The sequence below is a fragment of the Rana temporaria genome, chromosome 5, assembly GCF_905171775.1.
Source record: "Rana temporaria chromosome 5, aRanTem1.1, whole genome shotgun sequence".
NCBI lineage: Eukaryota > Metazoa > Chordata > Amphibia > Anura > Ranidae > Rana > Rana temporaria.
Genome location: NC_053493.1, coordinates 414,036,472 through 414,060,588, shown reverse-complemented (window position 1 = coordinate 414,060,588; position 24,117 = coordinate 414,036,472). Strand labels below are relative to the sequence as shown.

The 24,117-nt window shown below is 48.0% G+C and overlaps 1 protein-coding gene across 20 annotated transcripts in view; it reads right to left on the bottom strand.

Moving 5' to 3' along the window:
• PLEC (plectin) overlaps nucleotides 1–24,117 on the bottom strand; it is a 353,372-nt gene that overhangs the window by 33,610 nt on the left and 295,645 nt on the right. For all 20 annotated transcript variants that reach the window (XM_040355104.1, XM_040355112.1, XM_040355118.1 and 17 more), the window contains 12 exons: nucleotides 20,393–20,467; nucleotides 20,117–20,278; nucleotides 17,089–17,193; nucleotides 15,410–15,505; nucleotides 12,729–12,854; nucleotides 10,392–10,544; nucleotides 7,839–7,993; nucleotides 6,180–6,306; nucleotides 5,794–5,977; nucleotides 5,551–5,708; nucleotides 3,305–3,483; nucleotides 900–1,038 (listed from right to left, as the gene is read on the bottom strand). In XM_040355104.1, the coding sequence (XP_040211038.1) occupies nucleotides 900–1,038; nucleotides 3,305–3,483; nucleotides 5,551–5,708; nucleotides 5,794–5,977; nucleotides 6,180–6,306; nucleotides 7,839–7,993; nucleotides 10,392–10,544; nucleotides 12,729–12,854; nucleotides 15,410–15,505; nucleotides 17,089–17,193; nucleotides 20,117–20,278; nucleotides 20,393–20,467 (1,659 nt within the window). The remainder of the gene's footprint in view (nucleotides 1–899; nucleotides 1,039–3,304; nucleotides 3,484–5,550; nucleotides 5,709–5,793; nucleotides 5,978–6,179; nucleotides 6,307–7,838; nucleotides 7,994–10,391; nucleotides 10,545–12,728; nucleotides 12,855–15,409; nucleotides 15,506–17,088; nucleotides 17,194–20,116; nucleotides 20,279–20,392; nucleotides 20,468–24,117) is intronic.

Genomic DNA, 24,117 nt, shown 5'->3' with positions numbered 1-24,117 from the left:
CTGCCTGCCCCTTTCTAAAAGCAGAATTCCTTTGTAGATTCATCTTTTTAACAATTCTGTGCAGTTCCTGTTCTGGATTCTGTCCATGGTTGAATACGGATTTATAGCCAGATTCAGGTAGAGTTACGCCGGCGTATCAGCAGATACGCCGTCGTAACTCTGAATCTGCGCCGTTGTATATTTAAGTGTATTCTCAAATTGAGATACACCTAAATCTAGCGAAGATACGACCGCCGGCGCCGTCGTATCTTAGCTGTCTGTTTCCGCCGCCCGCTAGGGGCGTGTACGCCGATTTACGCCTAGAATGCATAAATCAGCGAGATACGCCTAATCACGAATGTACGCTTGCCCGTCGCAGTAAAAATACGCCGTTTACAAAAGGCGTTTTCAGGCCTAAAGATATAAGATGGCGCAGCCAATGTTAAGTATGGACGTCGGAACCGCGTCGAATTTTGAAATTTTTACGTTGTTTGCGCAAGTCGTCCGTGAATGGGGCTGGGCGTAATTTACGTTCACGTCGAAACTAATACGTCTTTGCGGCGTAATTTGGAGCAATGCACACTGGGATATGGCCACAAACGGCGCATGCGCCGTTCGTTCAAAACGTCAATCACGATTCATTAGCGTAAAACAAGCCCACCTCTTCACAATTTGAATTAGGCGCGCTCAGGCCGGCACATTTACGCTACGCCGCCGTAACTTAGGACGCAAGTGCTTTGTGAATACAGCACTTGTCTCTCTAACTTACGGCGGCGTAGCGTATATGAGATGCGCTACGCCTGCCTAACGTTAGGCACCTCTACGTGAATCCAGCTATTAGTGACCAGAGTGGACCCCCCGACCCTGTACATAGCTCCAGTTCTCTCCATCACAGGGGCTCCTACATCCCAAGGTCTTACCTTCAGGTCTGACTTGCTGCTCTCCAGCTCTTTGAGGTCTCCAGGGACAGTCTGGACCTCCTTCAGCTGATCTTCGTATGTTTTCACAACCTCCTCAGCACCTTGCGTGTTTCGGATCACCAAGTGTATCGTCTTCAGTCTGAGAAAGAGAAAGAAAAAAGAAGAAGAAAAAAAAAACAGTCAGAACCGGAACTTGTCCTCAAGTATTCGAATGTATCCTTTTCTGCTGCTACAAGTACATTTTCCTGCCAGCTAAACAGCATTTAAAGAAGTCCCACCAGGCAAATATTCTTATCCTCGTCTCTCACGGGGAGTATCAATATCTGCATGGAGTTTGTATGTTCTCCATCTGCTTGCGTGAGTTTCCTCTGGGGACCCTGGTTTCCTCCCACACTTCAAAGGGACATGCTGATAGGCTATTTAGCCCCTGTCTAAATTGGCTATAGTAGGTGTGGGCATTTAAAAGGAGTTGTAAAGTCTCAAGGTTTTTTTACCTTAACTACTTGCTGACCTGCCGCCGTCGTTTTACGGCGGCAGGTTGGCTCCCCTGCGCGAGAGCCCGTAGCTCTACCTTGGCTCTCTCGCAGGCCACTAGGGGCGCTCGCCCCCAACTACCGTGCGTGTGCCCGGCGGGCGCGATGGCCGCCAGGCACCCGCCATTGCTCGTTACAGAGCGGGGACCGGGAGCTGTGTGTGTAAACACACAGCTCCCGGTCCTGTCGGGGGGGGGGGGGGGGGGAATGCTGATCCTCTGTTCATACAATGTATGAACAGAGGATCAGTGGTTTCCCCTAGTGAGGCCACCCCCCCTACAGTTAGAACACACCCAGGGAACATACTTAACCCCTTTCCCCGCCCCCTAGTGTTAACCCCTTCACTGCCAGTGGCATTTTTTATAGTAATCCAATGCATTTTTATAGCACCGATCGCTATAAAAATGCCAATGGTCCCAAAAATGTGTCAAAAGTGTCCGAAGTGTCCGCCATAATGTCGCAGTAGCGGGAAAAAAAAAAAACACTGATCGCCGCCATTACTAGTAAAAAAAAATATTAATAAAAATGCCATAAAAATAGCCTCTATTTTGTAAACGCTATAACTTTTGCGCAAACCAATCAATAAACACGAAAAATAGGTAGAAGAATACTTATCGACCTAAACTGAGGAAAAAAAATGTTTTTTTATATATTTTTGGGGGATATTATAGCAAAAAGTAAAAAATATTCATTTTTTTTTTTTAATTGTCGCTCTATTTCGGTTTATAGCGCAAAAACTAAAAACCGCAGAGGTGATCGAATAACACCAAAAGAAAGCTCTATTTGTGGGAAAAAAAGGACATCAATTTTGTTTGGGAGCCACGTCGCACGACCGCGCAATTGTCAGTTAAAGCGACGCAGTGCCGAATCGCAAAAAGTGTTCCGTCTTTGACCAGCAATATGGTCCGGGGGTTAAGTGGTTAAAGTGGATGTAAACCCGGAAAAAAAAAAAATCTTTTTTTTTTTTTTTGCTGTCACAATGTACAGTATAAGATTTCCTATCATCTGTGCCAAGTCTTGCCACACAGAGTTAATCCAGCTCTGAGCAATCCTCTTTTATTGTTCAGTGAAATAAAACGGACTTACAGAGAAAAACCTTAGTCCGTTCCGCCCCCTTGCTGTGAGTCTGGAGACAGACAGACATTTTTTAATTCCCACCCCCCACTCCTTTTCTGAAGTCACGTGGTTACTTTTCTGGATTTTGACTGGATGTTGGTGATCATAGCAGAATTTGGTGTAAGGAATACACAGAAAAAAATGCATGTTGACAAGGGGAGTGTAGAGGAGGGCGGGGCAGTCTACTGACATCACGACTCCACCCACCGTGCTCCAGACAACAGATCCACCCACAGAATCTGCAGTTTTTCAGATCTTATAACAGACAGAGGGGAGACATTTGACAGGTAAGGATACATGCAGGAGGCGTCTATATCCTTATAGATCAGCACTATGGCAGGAGTTTAGAAAGGATGAGAGGGGCTTTACATCCACTTTAAGCATATGTGATGGGACCTTGTGAATTTACAGTGTACTGTGTAAAGTTTACTATTGTCTTTTTTTTACTCATGGACATTTTCTTATGTGTACTCTTTTTTTGTATGCCATTTTGCTTTTTGTACCACCATTTTGTACCAAATAAAAAAAGTTTGTAAACAAAAAAAAAAAGTGCTGTGTAAATTGACGACGCCATATAAATGAGGCCTACGGTCACATCAACCTATAAAAAATAAGAACCTTACACAGGCAGGAAATCTGTCTGCTACACAATACTCAGACTACCCGACTCATTCTTATGCATATGGACCCCCATATTACATAATTTCTCATCAGTAGTCTGCAGTCGGCTTGCAGCGTGGACTGCGTGGTACGTACTTATCCAGGTAGAAGGTGGAAAGGCTGTAGACTTGGTTCATCTTCTGCAAAGTTACTTCAAGCTCGGATCTTAGGAGCGGCGCCGAGTCTCCCAGCTCAGGCTGGGTTAGTATCTTACGGGTCTTGTCGTTCACCTTATCCAGATTCTTCTGGATGGTCTCCAGTTCAAAGTGAATTTGCTAAGGAGAGATCGAGACAATTGGACCATGCAAACAAACTTTTTTTTTTACAAATTAATAGAAATCATAACTAAAGTTGTAGAAAAAAAAAAAAAAACATTTACACACCATCTCCCAAGGGGCCCAAATTACGACATCTTGTCCCACAAGGTAATAGAGAAAATAAATGTGCAGGATGGGTAAGGGAGGGGTTCCTAATTGCCTGAAGATGGCTTTTAACTTCAAACTAGATAATAACTGCAATTTAGGCCAATAGGAAACCTCCTCCTCAGTTAACCTCAGTCTGCAGCCAACATGAATGGATGTGTCTTATAACAGCTCCCTCTACTCACACGGAATGCATCCTGTTATACTATACCGGTGGCTGCACAAGGCTCGTTCTGCTCTGTAAACCTACCACACACCCTGGGATGCCCTTTCTTTGACGGAGAGCTCCCTCAAACTTAATGGATTCAAAACAGAACTCCTCTTCCTCCATGCAAACCGAAACAAAAACCCTAGCACCAGGGCTGGACTGGGACAAAAATTTGACCCTGGACTTCATCCAGACTGGCCCACTTTGACAGGTCTCTCCCATGGCGGCCGGACAACCCCCCCCCCCCCCCCCCCCCCGGCCACCCAAGCCCCTCTTTCCCTTCACTAGCCACTAGCTGTTCTACTTTATTAGAGTAGAAGGGCTGGTACTGGTACTCTTATAGGCAGAAGTGAGAAACTCCCAGGCCATAGCTGTTGAGTCAGCTGTCTGTCCCCTCCCCCATGCTCCTCTGTCCCCCCCCCCTGCTCCTCTGGTCCTCCCCTGCTTCTTTGTTCCCCCCAGGTGATTGCTGCGGGAAGGGAGAGGAGGTGAGCCCGGCGGGAAGGGAGAGACAGAGAAGCGGAGGGGGGCGGCGGCCCGCTGTCACTGAAGCCGGCCCACTGAGCCATCGGCCCACCGGGAAACTCCCTGTAGTCCTAATGGCCAGTCCATCCCTGCCTAGCACAAAGTTCACACCTCCCACACCATCCTTGGAAAAACCATCACCCCCAGCACTAAAGCCAAAAGCCTTGGAGTCATCTTTGACTCAGACATGTCAATGGACGCACAAATAGGATCAGTAGTCAGCGGATCTCACCACCTTCTTCGCCTGTTGCGTAGACTCATCCCTTTAATCCCGGAAAGAGACAGCAGCAGTAGTTGGAACAATCATCAATTCCCGACTTAAGTACGCAAATTCTCCCACCCTAGGACTTCCCAAATACCAAATTTCACATCTACAAGTTGTCCAGAACACGGCAGCCAGACTGGTAACTGGAAAAAAACTCTGGGAATCAATCACCCCGTCCCTGAGGACCCTCCATTGGCTAGCCGTGAAGGATCGGGTTACATTCAAGACCCTTTGCCTCACTCACAAATGTACACAAGGTAACGCTCCGCAATACCTCTGCGAATAAATAAAGCACTACACCCCAAGTCGCCCTCTCCGGTCAACTAACCAGAACCTCCTCCACATTCCCAAGACCTGCTACAAATCAAAAGGCGAACGAAGATTCGCAGTCCAAGGCCCCCCCCGGCTCTGGAGCGCTCTACCCGCGGACATACGCTTGGAAGAAAACCATCTGGCCTTCAGGAAGAAGCTCAAGACCCATCTCTTCTGAAGACACAGGCCGACACTGCCTGTAAAAGTGTCTTGAGGTTATTTAGTTCGCATTTGTAGCGCTATACAAGTTACTCATTCATTCATTTCTGCAGGAAAGATGCTAAAAATTATAAGGAGGCCAGAGGTCCCACTAGATGGTGGCGAAGTGCTTCCTGGCACCAAATAGTAACAGGACAAAGCTAACAAGGCAGCACTGTGCCTGGAGAACTTTGCCCACAGTGCAGACCCCAGCACTTGCCCCGCTCCTCTCTTTACACTTGGGTATTCTGATGGGGACAGCGAGACCAGATTGATGGACCTGAACCTCAATCAGTTGCCCAGGGTGAAATAAGAGCCCACTTTTGAAAGATGTCAATTCAGCTGTCCAGTTATGCAACAGCTCATTGGCTAGCCTCACATCTCAAAATAGTGGAATGAGAGTGGACATTACCTGCTGGTCTCCAATCCGCTGGGAGCATTCCTTGATGGGATCTTTGTCCAGGGGGCTTCGGATCTTGTTCACTGTACGGGACTCACAGCCATCCAGCTGTAGTTGGAAGTTCTTCAGCTGGGATATGTAGTTCTTACATGTACTCTCGTCCTGTTCACCTGTATGGGTCACAGACACTCATGTTACACACACATATTAAACGCATTGATCCCGCATGTATAAAGACACTCTTCAATCTTTTACCTTTCTCGAGATTGCGTAGGAGCAGGTCGTACTTCTGGGTGCAGGAGCTGTATTCTCTCTCGATGTTCATGCGGTCATCTGGGTGGAAGTTGTGGGAGTCCTGGCTGTCCCTCAGGAAGTCCTGGTAATGGATTTCCAGGTTCCGGATAGCCAGAGAATACTCCTCTGTTGTCATGCTTCGGAACTGCAGGATAGACAAGAAATACGGTCAGATCCAAATCTTAAAATTCAGCTTTATAGCTTCAACGCGTTTGGTTGTAATGGGTCAATACAGATATATCTTACTTAAAATAATACATCAATATTGTTGTTGCCATATTGTTTCCAAGTTTACAACTTTATTAGCCAGAGAGGCAGAACAGAGAGAAAGCATAGTTTGGACTTACCGTGACAAGTGACCAGGACTGGATGAGCTGGATGTCCCGGAGCAGATACTGGTAAGAGAGCATACACTTCAGATCGATATGCATGGTGTGCCACATAGTGATTAGGGATTGATGACTTTCCTCCAACCTGGGGGGAGATAAAAAAACATGAGCTGAGGACATGAAAGGAACACTACGCTCATCATCATGGTTAACAAGATTGAGGACATGAAAGGGACACTATGCTCACTATCATGGGCAACATGACTTAGGACATGGCGAGGAGGACACTACACTCTTCAACATGGACAACATGACTGAGGACATGGCGAGGAGGACACTACACTCTTCAACATGGACAACATGACTGAGGATATAAGAAGTAGCACACATGTCATGGACCACATAACTGAGGACATGACAAGGAGGACACTACTCTCATCATCATGGACAACATAGCCAAGGAGGACCAGGGCCGCCATCATGGGGGTACCGGTTCTCTGCTCCAGGGGGCCCATGCCTCAAGCTGTGTAAGGGGCCCCAAAATTCCTGATGGCAGCCCTGCTAAGGAAATAAGGACAACATGACTGAGGACATGACAAGGATACTATGCTCACTCACCATCATGGACAACATGACTGAGGACACTACACTCACTATCATCATGGAGAACATGACTGAGGACAGGACAAGGGATACTATGCTCATCATCATGGAGAACATGACTGAGGACACTACACTCACTAGAATCATGAGAATCATGGACAACCTGACTGAGGACACTACACTCACTAGAATCATGGACAACATGACTGGAGACACTACACTCGCTAGAATGATGGACAACATGACTGAGGACACTACACTCACTAGAATCATCAGAATCATGGACAACCTGACTGAGGACACTACACTCACTAGAATCATGAGAATCATGGACAACATGACTGAGGACACTACACTCACTATCATCATGGACAACATGACTGAGGACACTACACTCACTAGAATCATGGACAGCATGACTGAGGACACTACACTCACTAGAATCATGAGAATCATGGACAGCATGACTGAGGACACTACACTCACTAGAATCATGGACAACATGACTGAGGACACTACACTCACTAGAATCATGAGAATCATGGACAACATGACTGAGGACACTACACTCACTAGAATCATGGACAGCATGACTGAGGACACTACACTCACTAGAATCATGGACAGCATGACTGAGGACACTACACTGAACAACATGACTGAGGACACTACACTCACCATCATCATGAACAACATGACTGAGGACATGCAAAGCACACTACACTCACCATCATGGACAACATGACTGAGGACATGCCAAGGAGCACACTACACTCATCATCATGGAGAACATAACTGAGAAGATGATGAAAAGAACACTTCGCCTAACCATCATACGCAACACAACTTTGTAGGACGTGACAAGGAAGACATCATTGACAACACAACTGAGAACAAGGAGCACCCTAACTCAATGTCATGGATCACATGACTGAGGACAAGATAAGGAGGACACTACACTCATCAACATGGATAATGTGACTGAGGACATCACAGGGAGGAAACGGCCATCAACTGCAAAATCAGTAAGACGACACCGACAAGGACCCAGCACCACAGGACTGATCGACTCACCGACTAACAGCATCCAGAGCCTCCTTGTTGGGTGGTGGAACGATGAAGCAGACGGATGGGACCAAGGCGTCATTTCCCGAAGAATTCATGATTTTCCACTTGCTGGGCTGAGAGTTATTTACCAACGCACATTCATCTCCCTTGTGTACAGTAATCTGTAGGACAAGACAAATACAGCTTTATACTACAACCAAAGAGTGTCACACTTTTACTACAAATTAATAATTAAAAAGTTCCTTGGGTGTGTGCCATCCTGATAGAACTAGTAGTCATTTGCCAAACTTAACTGGACTTGTTCTAGAATGTTGGAGAAGTTTCGCAATTCAAAACCACGGCGCTTCCTCCGTTATCATAAACGCCACTCCAAGGGCCTAGACCAGTGATGGCGAACCTTGGCACCCCAGATGTTTTGGAACTACATTTCCCATGATGCTCATGAACTCTGCAGTGTAGTTGAGCATCATGGGAAATGTAGTTCCAAAACATCTGGGGTGCCAAGGTTCACCATCACTGGCCTAGACTATGGAACGCTTTACCAACCAGCATTCGGTTGGAGGAGAACCACTTGACGTCCAGGAGAAAGATCAAGACTCATCTCTTTTGATACCAAAGGAGACAGGAACAACAAGCGCCCAGAGGCGATTAAGTTTGCATGTGTTGCGCTATATAAGTTTTCATTCATTCATTCATTCATTCATTAGAACTGAGAAAGCTGCTTAGATGAGTAGCGAAACCTCTCCACCATTACAGAACAAGTCTGGCTAATGATTGCCAGTTATACTATGACTTCGATCAGCACCCCTTATACTCGAGTCTCACTGTGACCACCTGCAGCCTAATGCGCCTGATCTCCCGTCACTGTGACGGGAGATCAGTCTACTCAGCGGCCGTCCAGTGTAACATAGCCCCGCCTCCTCCTAGTCTTCGTCCGTGATAGGCAGAACACTGACTCACTGCTGGGGAACTGAATCAGTGTTCTGTCACGCATGAGGAGGAGGCAAGGCTTTGTTACACTGGACGGCCGCCGACTAGAGTGACTGCATGTCCCAGCCCCGGTGTTCTGGAGATCAAGGTACGTGAGGCAGGGAAGATGGCCACAGCGAGGCAGGGGAGGTGGCCACAGCGAGGCAGGGGAGGTGGCCACAGCGAGGCAGGGGAGGTGGCCACAGCGAGGCAGGGGAGGTGGCCACAGCGAGGCAGGGGAGGTGGCCACAGCGAGGCAGGGGAGGTGGCCACAGCGAGGCAGGGGAGGTGGCCACAGCGAGGCAGGGGAGATGGCCACAGCGAGGCAGGGGAGATGGCCACAGCGAGGCAGGGGAGATGGCCACAGCGAGGCAGGGGAGATGGCCACAGCGAGGCAGGGGAGATGGCCACAGCGAGGCAGGGGAGATGGCCACAGCGAGGCAGAGGCAGGGGAGATGGCCACAGCGAGGCAGGGGAGATGGCCACAGCGAGGCAGGGGAGATGGCCACAGCGAGGCAGGGGAGATGGCCACAGCGAGGCGGCCACAGCGAGGCAGGGGAGAGCTAGCCACAGTGAGGCAGGGGAGCTTGCCACAGTGAGGCAGGGGAGCTTGCCACAGTGAGGCAGGGGAGGGGGCCACAGTGAGGCAGGGGAGGGGGCCACAGTGAGGCAGGGGAGGGGGGCCACAGTGAGGCAGGGGAGGGGGGCCACAGTGAGGCAGGGGAGGGGGGCCACAGTGAGGCAGGGGAGGGGGGCCACAGTGAGGCAGGGGAGGGGGGCCACAGTGAGGCAGGGGGGGGGGGGCACAGTGAGGCAGGGGAGGGGGGCCACAGTGAGGCAGGGGAGGGGGGCCATAGTGAGGCAGGGGAGGGGGGCCACAGTGAGGCAGGGGAGGGGGGCCACAGTGAGGCAGGGGAGGGGGGCCACAGTGAGGCAGGGGAGGGGGGCCACAGTGAGGCAGGGGAGGGGGGCCACAGTGAGGCAGGGGAGGGGGGCCACAGTGGAGGCAGGGGAGGGGGGCCACAGTGAGGCAGGGAGATGGCCACAGTGAGGCAGGGATATGGCCACAGTGAGGCATGAAAATGGCCACAGTGAGGCATGCAAATCCCATTTTTTTGTGGTAAAATTAGGTGCCTTGGCTTATATTCTGTTCGGCTTATACTCGAGTAAATACGGTAATTAGCATTTTTGTATTGTTGTAATCTATATTAGAGATTTGATTCATTAGCATTTTAATGAGGGGGGGGCCAACATATGAGGCCCCTAATCAGCACAGGAATCTATAGGACCCAACAATCCTATTCTTCTATTGCAGAGTGACATGAGATGGAGCGCGCTCCTCCGCAGCACTAGTCACGGTCGGTGTTAAAGCTCTTTATTCTCCCAATTAGGACGGACATTCATGGAGAATTGCAGCTACGTAGCCGATTTGCTACGAGTTCACAAGCAATCACGCCGACTTAACATATTATAACGCCGTGACTTTCTGAGCAGAGCCGTCATCTATGTGGACGAAGAGGAGTGCCGAATATTTCCATACTCCAGATAATCGCACAGGGAGCGGTGCTTGGGCCTTACTCCTTCACTCACCTCCAACTGCTTGTAGTCACAGACGGCCTGAACTGGTTGTTTGCCTTTGGGCGGGTTGGACGGGCTGCGAGGTTTCAGCTGTATGATGGCCTTTGCCCTCTTGGCCAGGCCGGAGACTTGCCCCTTGTACTCTGTCAGCTGTTCTTTTTCATCCTGGTGGCGGGAAGAGACGAAGTCAACATTTTTACATTATTTTCTCACTCTGACATTAAAAGGTCATATATTAAGTTTCCACATTGTATTTCTATTATTTATATCCTACTCCTATTAAATCTCAAAGTTTGGAAACGTACTTTGCGAAGCCCCCCCCCCCCACACATTAACTTCCTTGAATTTTAGGACTCGTAGTCACTATGCCTTGAGGGTATTCCCCCCCCCCCCATTTCACAGAGCCCGCCTTCTCAGAGGAGGAGTTTCAGGAGGCGGGGTCAGGACAAGAATCACTGCTAACAGGCAGCAAGGTACTATGGGATATGTAGTCCATAGAAATTGAAGAGAAGTTGCAAAGCATGCTGGAAATCCAGAATGGAAAGAGACGGGGCCAGCAGACAGGCAGCATTGACAACATGAAAAGGAGATTTTTCAAGTAAGCCCTTATTGGATTGTCATTAACCACTTCCATACCGGGGGGCACTTACGTACCTTCCCGCCCAAGCCAATTTTCAGCTTTCAGCACTGTCGCACTTTGAATGGCAATTGCGCGGTCATGCTACACTGTACCCAAACAAAATTGGCGTCCTTTTTTACCCACAAATAGAGCTTTCTTTTGGTGGTATTTGATCACCTCTGCAATTTTTTTTTTTTGCGCAACAACTAAAAAAAGACCGAAAATTTGGAAAAAAATTACGTTTTTATTTTTTTCTGTAATTTTTTTGTAAATAAGTAAGTTTTCTCTTTCAATTACGGGCACTGATATGGTGGCACTGATGGGCACAGATGAGATGGCACTGATGGACATCGATGAGGTAGTACTGACGGGCACAGATGAGGTGGCACTGATTGGCGGTGCTGGTATGTGGCACTGATGGGCACACATAGGCAGCACTCATGGGCACACATAGGCGGCACTGATGGGCACTCATGGGCGGCACTCATGGGCGGCACAGATGGGCACTCATGGGCGGCACAGATGGGCACTCATGGGCGGCACAGATGGGCACTCATGGGCGGCACAGATGGGCACTCATGGGCGGCACAGATGGGCACTCATGGGCGGCACAGATGGGCACTCATGGGCGGCACAGATGGGCACTGTGGGGTGGCACAGATGGGCACTGTGGGGTGGCACAGATGGGCACTGTGGGGTGGCACTGATGGGCACTGTGGGGTGGCACTGATGGGCACTGTGGGGCGGCACTGATTTACTTGTTGCCAGTCAGTGCCCATTTGTGGGCACTGATTGGCATCTTTTTTTTTTTACTTTTTTTTCCCCCCAGACTTTATTTTTTTCAGACTTTTTTTTTTTTTTTTACTTTTTTTCCCCCCATTTTTTTTGTTTTGCCCTTCCCTGGTGGGCTTCCCTGGTGGTCCAGTGTGGCGATCCGAGGGGGGGCTGCGCTGATAAACAATCAGCGCGAACCCCCCCTGTCAGGAGAGCCGCCGATCGGCTCTCCTCTACTCGCGTCTGTCAGACGCGAGTGAGGAAGAGCCATCAACGGCTCTTCCTGTTTACATCGTGATCAGCCGTGATTGGACACGGCTGATCACGTGGTAAAGAGTCTCCGTGAGAGACTCTTTACCGAGATAGGTGTTACAAATGTATTTTAATAGTAACACACACTATATATATATATATATATATATATATATATATATATATATATATATATATATTCCTCCCACTGATACCAATGATGGAACACTATTCCTCCCACTGATACCAACGATAGGGCACTATTCCTCCCACCGACACCAGTGATGGAGCATTAATCCTCCCACCGATACCAATGATGGGACACTATTCCTCCTACAGATGAGGCATGATTTACTCCCAGTGGTGCCAGGGCATTTTCTATTCCCACTGTCCACAGCCTGGCCCCCCTAAAGCCTGAAGGACTGACCCCTTGTTTAGAAAGTTTGGAGACCCCTGTTATTGCCCAATAATTCATTGAACAGATCACATCACACTAAATGCAACGCTTCAAAGCCTACAGGATCCCTTCATCAGGCATGCCTGACAAAGTGGTCCTGTTGGTTGTGCGATTTCCCAAATTCTTGGACTTTTATATGGATTGATGGCGTGTTGGTGACGTATATTATATTATATCTCCTATACAAGGCTGGATTTCCTCAATAAAACACATCAGACATGGATACAAACTGGTACTGGGTACTCACCATGCTGTCCTGAAGCAGATCTTCCAGCCGGGTGACAGTAACGGAGCGATCACAGGTGTATTTCCTGCGCATGGTGTCATTGATCTTCTTCAGATGTTCTTCAGACTCTTTCACATCCGCAAAGAACTGTGCGGGAAAAGAAGACACTCTGGTTAGTTCATTGGGAGTTCAAAACGACTTGAATTCTTCCCTTAAAATGGATCATATGATATTTATCTCAAAAGTCGAATCATTAAAAAAAAAAAGAAGCAAACATTTACCAAATTAATTTTCTATTTTGTGATATTTTGCATTTCATTTACTTGGTTTTTGGGTTTTAAACTCATTTTTTACAGACCAGTAGGTAGATTCAGAAAGAGTTAGGCCGGCTTATCAGTAGATAAGCCGACCTAACTCAGAATCTACGCCGACTTATGTTTAAGTGTATTCTCAAACAGAGATACACTTAAACATATCTAAGATACGACGGCTTGCGCCGTCCTATCTTAGGTTGCAATATTTTGGATGGCCGCTAGGTGGCGCTTCCATTGCGGTCAGCGTAGAATATGCAAATCAGTAGATACGCCGATTCACGAACGTACGCCCAGCCGACGCAGTACATTTATGCTGTTTACGTTAGAGATAGGCCGCCTAAAGATAGAGCTTAGCCCTAGATGGAATAGTAATGTTAAGTATGCCCGCCGTTCCCGCGTCAAAATTCAAATATTTTACGTCGTTTGTGTAAGTCGTCCGTGAATTGGGATTTACGTCCACGTCGAAATCAATAGGCCTGTGCGGCGTACTTAGCCGCAATGCACACTGGGAAATGTAGGCGCCCGGCGCATGCGCAGTTTAAAAAAAAACGGCAAAAACGTAAGGTCAAGCCCCATTAACATAAAACACGCCCCCTCACACACATTTGAATTAGGCACCCTTACGCCCACCCGCTTTAGGCTACGCCGCCGTAACTTAGCAGGCAAGTACATTGTGACTCATGTACTTGCCTAGCTAACTTACGGCGGCGTAGCCTAAACACGCTAAGCTACGCCGCCGCAAGTTTAGGCCAATGTGTGTGAATCTACCTATAGAACACTAACCAGGGAGAGATCAATAAAGCCACACAAAGTATTGTGAAACATTGTTATGAACTCAAAATGATCAAATGATTAAGTTTTTTTTATTTTTTTTTAAATAACAAACACACCATACTTCCCTCCACTGTGCAGTTCGTTTTGCACAGAGTGGCCCCGATCCCCCTCTTCTGGGGTCCCTCGGCGGCTGTCTTAGCCCCTCCCCACAAGAGCTGACCCGCCTCTGGGAAGCTCTTACCCAAAGAGGTTAGCTTGCGGTCACGCTCCCGTGTGATACAGTCGGCGGCCATAGCCGCCGACTGTATCACTCAGCCCCGTCCCCTGGCGTGCCGAGTCATTGATTTGATTGACAGCAGCGGGAGCCAATGGCTGTGCTGCTATCAATCATCCAATGAAGAGCTGAGGGAAAGCAACGCGGGATCGCGCCCACGGAGATTCGAGGCTCAGGTAAGTAAAAATGGGGGGGTGGAGAGTGCAAGGTCTTTTTTCACCTTAAAGTGGAGGTCCACCTATAAAAAAAAAATATTAAAAGCCAGCAGCTACAAATACCTGTCCAGGGGGCCCCCAATGTCGGCAGCCGAAGCCGATCAATCGCTCGGCTGCCCCCACCGCCATCCTCGGTGAGGGAATCAGGACGTGAAGCGTTGCGGCTTCACTTCCTAGTTTCCCTACTGCGCATGAGCGAGTCGCGATGTGCGTCCTAACTGGTCCTCGCTGTCTTCTGGGACCTGGGTGTTTCTCAGAAGACAGCGTGGGGAAGGAGTGACCCCGTGGGAGTCTATACATGGACGTGGGTGCAAATACCTGTATTATACAGGTATCTGAACCTCTCTCCCCCTCTGAAAGGTGCCAAATGTGACACCGGAGGGGTGGAGGGTTCAGAAAAGCGGAGGTTCCATTTTTGTGTGGACCTCCGCTCAGGGGCGGACTGACCATTGAGTCACTCGGGCACTGCCCAAGGGCCCCACGTCACTAGGGGGCCCCATCAGGGTTGCCAGGCTCAGTAAAACCAGGGACAGTATGTAAAAATCTATGTTTTTTTTTACATGTGTCCCTGATATGTCCGAAACCGACATGCTTCTGATGTGAAAATCCCGAGATTTTAGCTGCCCCGCCTCTGCACTGCCTCCTGGCGTGGTGGCCATCTGTAAGCCCGGGGCCCCATAATCTTCTATTGCCTGGGGGCCCCATGAGTTGTCAGTCCGCCCCTGCCTCCGCTTTAATGCATAGGATGCATAAAGGTAAAAATACACAAAGCTTTACAAGCCCTTTAATTTCAGTGCTGGCCAGGATGACCAGAAGCTCTAAAGGCAATACATCTACTTACACATAGGAGATGCAAAATAGATCTGGGACTAGAAACAGGATGGCCCCAAACATGATCTGTGCATCTGAAGTCAGCTCTTCTGTAATGGAAGCATCAAAACTATTCCTTATAAGGCCCCATTCCCAGGAGGGCCCCATAGTAGCCACATGGGCACAATACCCAAAGCTACATGACATCATTTTGCCCCATTATTACAAAACGATAACGGCATTGCAGAATATCAAATCTCTATGTACAGCACTCTGGGGGACTTAGAAGCTGAAGGCCTCTTGCGGTGACTATACCTGGAAGTAAGCCGTGTTCTCCTTGAGATGAGCTTCAATACAACAGCAAAGCTGCAGCATCCAACTCCACTGCGTCTGTAGAGCCGCTTGGAACGCCTGAAAACAGACACAAATAATAAAGGTCAGAAGAGACAATATCAGAGGGGAAGAGATGAATGGGAAATGTAGTGATCACTGACAGCAGGGCTGCCTGGCTTCAGGTGTAAATGGGTCTAATGAAAGTCCAGTAAGTCTTTATTGCACATGACAAGTCATCGGGAAAAAAAACCAATGCTTTTCAGGGGCTCAAATCTCTTTTCATGGAGGGTCTGAGAAACTTTTACTGGACTTGCATTAGATCTGCGGTGCTCATCCTTTTAATATTCTTTGAGGCTACTTGGGGTATTCAACGGTTATCCTACTACCGTATTTATCGGGGTATAGCGCGCTCCCGCGTATAGCGCGCACCCCTAAAGTTGCCCCGAATTCCTGTGGAAAAAAGTTTTTTTGTACTTACAGTTTTGGTGTCTTGCGCGGCGTCCATCGGCGGCCTCGTCGGGTCCGGCGTCCGTCTGCGGCTTCGGGTGTCCTCTTCGTCGGGTCCGGCGTCCTTCTGCGGCGTCCTCCCCGCTCGTTTCCCGCGTCGAGTTTGAATACTGCGCCGACATATACAGAGCGCAGTACACTCGTGTATTGTCAGCAATGCTCGGCTACTCTCGCGCTGACGTCCTGTACGTCCAGGACGTCAGCGCGGGGGGAGCCGAGACTGCCCGACAATAAACGAGTGTACTGCGCTCGGTATATGTCGGCGCAGTATTCAAACTCGGCGCGGGAAAGCGGGTATCGGCGTATACCGCGCACCCACGATTTTGCCCTGATTTTCAGGGCAAAAAAATGCATGGTATACGCCGATAAATACGGTAAATGTAAAGTTTGCATTCTGAACCCCACCTTGGCCATCTCTAGGTCCAACGATTGAAGAATCAGAAGACAAAACAACAACTAGTTAAGCTATTCTCCGTAAGGGAAAAAAGGTCCATCACCTTCGGACACTAGCAAAAAACCAAGGGCTCGTGGATCGGGGCAGGGTTATAAGGGAGATGCCCAGAAGGCATGCTCTCAAAACTTTGCCAGCATCCTATCATATGAAGGTACCAGCCTATAACTCGGGGTCTATGAAAACTCAGCCTTAGGCCCTTTTCGTGGATCGGGGCAGGGTTATAAGGGAGATGCCCAGAGGGCATGCTCTTAAAAGCTTTGCCAGCATCCTATCATCTGAAGGTACCAGCCTATAACTCGGGGTCTATGAAAACTCAGCCTTAGGCCCTTTTCACACTTATACGACTTGTCCCACGATTTGGGACTGCAAAGTAGCATAACAAGTCATTCCCCATGATTTCCAATGACAACCATTCATATTAGTACGACTTCAAAAGTAGTCCCTGCACTACTTGGTCCAATTTTGATGCCAATTACACAGGCACCCTGAAATCACCGCAAAATCGTGGCCGCGAATAGCGCGAAGTCGCACAAGTGTGAAAGGGGCCTTAGTCCTGTACTATACGATTAGTCATCAATATCTCTCCACCACACCTGCTCTGCATTGGGTCACACACTGGGACAGAAAAGGTCCATCACTAAATGAATGCAGCCATCATACCTGAATGGGAGGAATGAGTATACCCAGCACAAATACTAACCTCTATGGTGGACCTTCCAGGGTGGTCATCATGAAGGAGTCGGTCTCCAGTGCTCTGGATCTCCTTGATCTTCTTTTCCTTCAGTTCCAGCTCCCGCATCAGTCCCTGAAGAGAAGAGCAGTTATTAAAGCATTTTAAATGATATCAGATGTATTTCCTCTATTGAAGCAGATATGATTTGTTAATATCTACAGTATGTTGTGCACCTAATTGCGTGCATCTACAACCAAAACTTTTTTTTTTCTTCCCAGTTTTGGAAGGTGTAGGGAAATGTTAAAATGCCTGCCAGGAAATTTTTTGTTGCCTAATACACAGACCATTCCATGCACTTCATGTCCCAAAACGTTAGAAGAAGTCTTCCAAAATGAAGGAATTTCCCAGAATAGCGGTCTATTAAAATATTCAAACCTATTTGCACAGAGCAGCTCCAATCCCTCTCTTCTTAGGTCCCCCATCGATCCTCCTGACCCCTCCCCCCCACAGCAACCTGCTCACTAACTGGGCACTCGTATGTGACAAACAGAGCATGGCCCAGTCCCCTAACCCCCCCTTCCCAGCTGTGATTTATAGTAGTGGGAGCCAATGGCCGTCTCTGAGCCAATGAGGAGGGAGAGCCACTGCTCTCATGCACATCACTGGATAGGGATCAGGCCCAGATAAGTATTAGGTGAGCTAGGGGGATGGGGTGGTAGAGATACACAAACGTTTTTTTACCTTCATGCATAGAATGTATGAAGGTAAACCAAAAGACCTTCAGCCTTTAGAATGCTTTTAATATTAGCATTTAAATCTAAACTCCAACCTTCCCCTAAGTCTTGCACAGTACAGACTCTTCTCATGTACTGAAGTTAATTACTCAGATTTTTGAGTGTCGCATAGTGTATTTCAGAGGCTGCAGCAAAGACAGACAAAACAAGCCTCATTTTCCGGCTGGGGGACGTCCAGCATGATCTAGATCAGCCATTCTCAACCAGGGTTCCCCCAGAGGTTGCTAGAGGTTTCTTGAGCGATGGTTGATTTACCTCCCTTATGATGGTGCCTACATAGTTTCGGGATCAATGCCACTTGAAAAAGCCAATAGCAAGACACCAACGATCTTTTTTAGCTGTCTGAAGGGTGGCATTCTTCCCACTGGCCAACAAAGTAAGGGAGATAGTCTTCCCATTGACCACCACTGTAAGGGGACATTACTTCCCACTGACCACCACCATAAGGAGCCATTGCTCCACTGCCCATCTAATTAAGGAACATTCGCCCCTCTGCTCCTGGATCACACGATTTCAGAAGGATTTCCTCTAGATCACACAAGGCCAGCGGGCCAAATCCGGCCCTCCAGGCCATTTTTTTTTCTAAAGTGTATTTTGTGCGTGTACTCGAGAGAGAAGCCGGACTGCAGGAGTTGGGAGTAGGCAGGCCTCCCCCAGAGACAATCTGCCACCTTTCTCCATGCCCCGGGTGGCAATGACGGGTGTGTGAGGGGGTCCTCCCACACAGCCCGCCCTACCTGCTCCGCTTTGAAGCCCAACGGGGCAGAGGGACTCCCTATAAGGGAGTGAGAGGATCTAGCCCGCTCAACCAGCCCTGTTAGTCCTTCGCCTCTCTTTTTAGAGACCGCATGGTCAAAGTGTGTGCATGATAACCCAATTTAGAGTGAGTGTAAGTGTGATGGTTTTTGTGGGAGGGGGGTGGGCGTACTAAGCTTACCTCGCATAGCACACCCACCTCGCATTGCACACCCACCGGGAGCCGGGCTGAGACCACCAAACTCAATTCACATGTAGGCGAGACCGTGATCCGAACCCCTAGCTGCAGAGGTGAATGGCTTGTCAGCGCAGTGCCAATCGCATTGAGCCACCGCAGCTCCCCCCCTCCAGGCCATTTGATGCGGCCCTCGCACCTCTCCTGCAGCTACAGGAGATCTCCAGCGCTCCTCTGGTTCTTCCCAGCAGCAGCATAAGGAAAGGGGGGTGCACTGTGATGTAAGGGAGGGTGGGGGACTCAACTTCTGATGGTGGGGTGGTTCTTGACATCTAATGTAAGGTGAAGGGATGCGCTGGATATCTAATCTTACAGATACAACCGTCCCATTCAAGGACAATCATAATGATGATGCGGCCCACAATGAAATTGAGTTTGACACCCCTGCTCTAGATCTAAAATAATTTTCAAGGGTTCCTTGGGGGTATAACTTAAGCTTTAACAGACTTATTTTTATGCACAGAAAATAATTATGGCCAATTGCTAGCATTCCACCATCTTTGCAGAGCTGAACACGGATAGAACACAGAGGGCCATATTCTTGTAGTTCCTGCGGCGGCGGCGCGTAAGCTATTTACACTACGCCGCCCCAACTTACAGGAGCAAGTGCTTTATTCCCCAAACACTTGCTCCGTAGTTTGCGGCAGCGTAGTGCAATTGGCCCGGCGTATCCCCGCGTAATTCCAAGGGGGCGGCTTGTATTTAAATTAAGCGCGCCCCGCGCCGTTCGAACTGCGCATGCGCCGGGCTTAAAATAGCCCAGTGCGCATGCTCCAGTTCTCGACGGAAAACGTCAATGACGCCGACGTGTGCGTCATTGACGTAAAGTCGTATTCAAGAACGACTTACGAAAACGACGTACCCGATGGGAAAAGACGACGCGGACCCGACGCCATACTTAACATGGCATACGTGGGACTGGCGTAAGGTTACCCCTCATATAGCAGGGGTAACCTTACGCTTACGTAAACTACGGTTACGCAACGCGATTTCGTTCGGGAATCGGCGTATCAGGCTCATTTGCATAAACAAATGAGACCTGAACGTAAACGCCACCTAGCGGCCGGCGGCGAATTACATTTAAGATCCGACAGTGTAAGTCACTTACACATGTCGGATCTTCAGCGTATCTATGCGAAAATGATTCTAGGAATCACTCGCATAGATACGCGGGTCAAGAAAGAGAGATACGACGGAGTTTCCTGAGATACTCCATCGTAACTCTTCTGAGAATATGGCCCAGAATACATAACATAAGAACTGAACTCACAGAGTAGTTGTCCTTCTTGCTTGTCATGTTGGAGTTGCGTTCGCTCCAGTCAAAGCTCACTTCTTCCTCCTCTTTGTCATTCAGCCACATCAGCTCTTTGGTGGCAGCTGCCACAAAGCCGTTGAGGCTCTCCAAGTTGCGGAGCCTTGACTTGGAAGAGTTCTGAAAAAAAAAAATGGAGAGATCAGCACAAGAACCGGTAAAATAATAAAAAGCTGCCATTTACCACCCGGAACTGGAGACATCACAGCCTATCAGGGCAGAAGAGACTCTTACCAGGAGTTTGGCGTACTGCAAGTCTAGTTTTCCGAGATAATCCTGATAGGCTCCCCGACCACCCGGTATCTGACCCTGAGAAGAGAAACAAGAGCTTGGTTAAATCTGACTGAGCTACAAGAAACTACAAATGTTGCAGTGACTTAATGACGTTGTATATTACAACTGCAATTTTGGGGGCTGTTTAGAGCTCCACCCTCAAGAATTGTTCTGGGTTTTCTGGCTTGCAATTAACATTTTACGACATTTTCTGGCTTGCAATTTTAATTTTACTCAATTGGCCACCCCACAAAGATTTTCCAGCTTACTGGACAACAATCTAAGCACCAGCAGACTGAAGGGAACCATAGCCAGGGCAGGTCAAGCCACCACCATGCATTTTACAGGAAACACACACGGTTTACAGCATCTGCTGCAGAGTCTGCCCATTTCAAAAATCTGCATCACTCGCTGCCACATCCAGACAGGTGTGTAGCAGATTCTACATTGAGGGAGCTTCTTTAGAGGGGAAGAGTTTGCTTATAGTTAAGACTTGAGGATTTTAGAGTTTAACTATTGGTAAATATTGTTTAGGGAGAACAAAAAAACATTTACTTAAAGGATATTATAAAACATACACAAGCAACAGTAAAAACAAATAGGTTTAAAAGCAAAATGAACTTCCCTCTTTGAAGCCGGTGTAGTGTCACCGTTTGCTCCCTATCGCAGAATGCTGCCTAAGTCACGTGGCGGCGAACTGCGCATGCGCAATGCGTTCCAACGGCAAATGTGATGCGTTCCAGGGGATTCACGACACTACCCTTCAGTGAACCCATCACAATTTGTCACGAAAGTGACGTATTAGCATACACGGAGCGGGGGGACAGAGAGAGAGACCCATTCAGAGCGACAGAGAAATAGACATATAGAGATACGTAGATACATTCAGAGCGAGAGAGGGATACAGATAGAGAGATACTGAAAGAGAACCGGGGCTCAGGGAGGGGATTACCTCCCCTATGTGCATTACTTCCGTTATATAAAATATATGTACACCATCTCTCTCTCGCTCTGAATGTATTTCTGTATCTCTATATCTCTATTTCTCTCTCGCTGTGAATGGGTCTCTCTCTCTCCCCCCGCTCCGTGTATGGTAATACGTCACTTCCGTGACAAATTGTGATGGTTCACTGAAGGGTAGTGTCGTAAATCCCCTGGAACGCATCACATTTGCAGTTGGAGCGCATTGCGCATGCGCAGTTGCCCGTCACGTGACTTCCGCAGCATTCTAGGATAGGCAGCAGAATATGACACTGCACCGGCTGCATGTAAATATGTGGCAGCAAGGTGATGGCCTTTAACATGGTGCTGCCACATACATGTGCATAGACAGCATCACTGTTTTGTGCTCAAACCGCGCTGACTCGAAGTCCCCAGCACTGTGATTCCATTCTCATCCACAGCTCCAGGTCATTGTATATGATCGGATGGAGCAGGCTCCCACAATCATGTGTTCACTGCGACAGTCACAGTAATCACATGATCGGGAAGCTGTGGAGCCAATAGATAAGGGTTATGTAAAGCCTGCCTTGCCTTTGGTAGCGTGCAGAGTTTAGATCACATGAAGATTAAAATGTATCTATTGCTGCAAGAGTCACTGGCCCTCAAAGCGACTCTTCGTAATTCTTAGTAGTTCATTTTTAAAATGTAGAGCAGCCCCCCCCCCCCTTGCTGTCCATGCTACTACTTTCTTGTACCCTGGGCATGGCAATTCCGAGCTTCCCCCAGCAAGTCGAAAGTACTTGAGTAATGTGTTGTAGGTGTGCAATAGTGTTTTATAATGCCCACCAAAAACACCCCCTAATGCCAATTATCCTGGGCGAGTCCAAAGCTTAATGAGACAATGCTTCACAATCTGTAAATTAGCATATCATAGCAGAATGAAATTATGAGTCGCTAGAGACCAAAAATGACATATGGGGTTGATTTACTAAAACCGGAGAGTGCAAAATCTGGTGCAGCTGCGCATGGTAGCCAATCAGCTTCTAACTTCAGCTTGTTCAATTAAGCTTTGACAAAAAAACTGGAAGCCGGTTGGTTTCTATACAGAGCTGCACCAGATTGTGCACTCTCCATTTTTAGTAAATAAATCCCATGAGGTCTATGATGTGTATTTTTCCTAGGAGCTCTAATGGGTTTTACTAGCCTTCTGGACTTTGTAATATAATTCTGTCTGGCAGGGGAGGACTGATAACTCATGGGGCCCCCGGGCAATAGAAGATTATGGGGCCCCCGGGCTTACAGATGGCCACCACGCCAGAGGCGGGCCAGCTAAAATCTCGGGATTTTCACATCAAAAGCATGTTGATTTCGGACATATCAGGGACAGATCTAAAAAAAAAACATAGCTTTTTACATACCGTCCCTGGTTTTACTGAGCCTGGCAACCCTGATGGGGCCCCCTAGTGTCATGGGGCCCTCGGGCAGTGCCCAAGTGACTCAATGGTCAGTCCGCCCCTGGTGTCTGAGAGGGTATCTTCTTCTACATTTCTGTAACCACTTATGAAGGCAACTCCATCATAGTAAAAATGATGGATATGTATGAAAGTTGACTCTGGGGTGGGGGGACTCAGTTATAGGTCAAAACCCCAGCCTCACAGTTGTGGATTCCTAAACTGCATACCAGACCTTTGAGGATGAGACCATTTAAGACAAGGCTTTGCCAGAAATCCTTAGCAGAACTTGAGCCAATAAGGCTTTATGATGTCTCTGCATTCATTCTAAGGCTCCATTCACACCTTGGCGACAAAACGCCCGACGCTCGATACGCTGGAGGGGTGAATTTCCATTGCTGTCTATGAGATGGTTCACATCTCACGCCGAACGCCGAAACGCCGTACGCCTGCCGCCTGAAAACAAGTCCCGGACCCTTTTTTTCAGGCGACATTGGCGTTCGGCCATAGACGGCAATGGAAAGGATTTGTTAAAAAAAAAAAAAAAGGTTAAACGAATCGCGGCAAAATACGCCGCGTACGCGGCGTTACTTGTCGCCTAGGTGTGAATGCAGCCTAAGGCGACTCATGTCCAGACACAGACAGGAGATTTTAAATCTAACCATCTTGTTACTGACTTGTGATTTTTGGAAAAATGAGGGCGGCCGTGATTCTGGCACCATTTCCCCAGTCACAGTTTGGGGGGTTTGTCAGACCTCACTATCATAACAGTAATTATTTATGGGTATATTTTCCCTTTGTTTATTTAACCTAATGGCCAACCCAGGTCAAACCAATAATGCTGCAGGTTATACCCGTTTTCGTGCCTTTTATTGTGTAATCTTTACAGGTTTCCCATTTAGTTTATTTGCTTTTTCGTATCTAATCTACTGTGTTTGCCTTTTCCTTGTTGCATCACAATTACTCAACCTTTCAGCTCTACATTTTCTTTACCATATAAAATAAGAAATTGGATAAGAATCTATTTGGTAAAGTTAATATTTAGCGGCAATTGTGTTGTAATAAAACTTTCTAAAGTCTAGTTACGGACTCTTAAAAACTGCATTGGATCTAGAAAAAAGATATCATATTCTTCATTTTATTTTTGTATAGTTCATGAAAAAGTTGGACTTTTATTGATTTGGCCTGATTTGGGAGGTTTCCCTTCACTTCCGATTATGGAAACCACACAAGAAGTGAGGGGAGTCGTCCCCATTGGGACACAGACAGCAAGTTTTGTTTGGTGTTCCACTT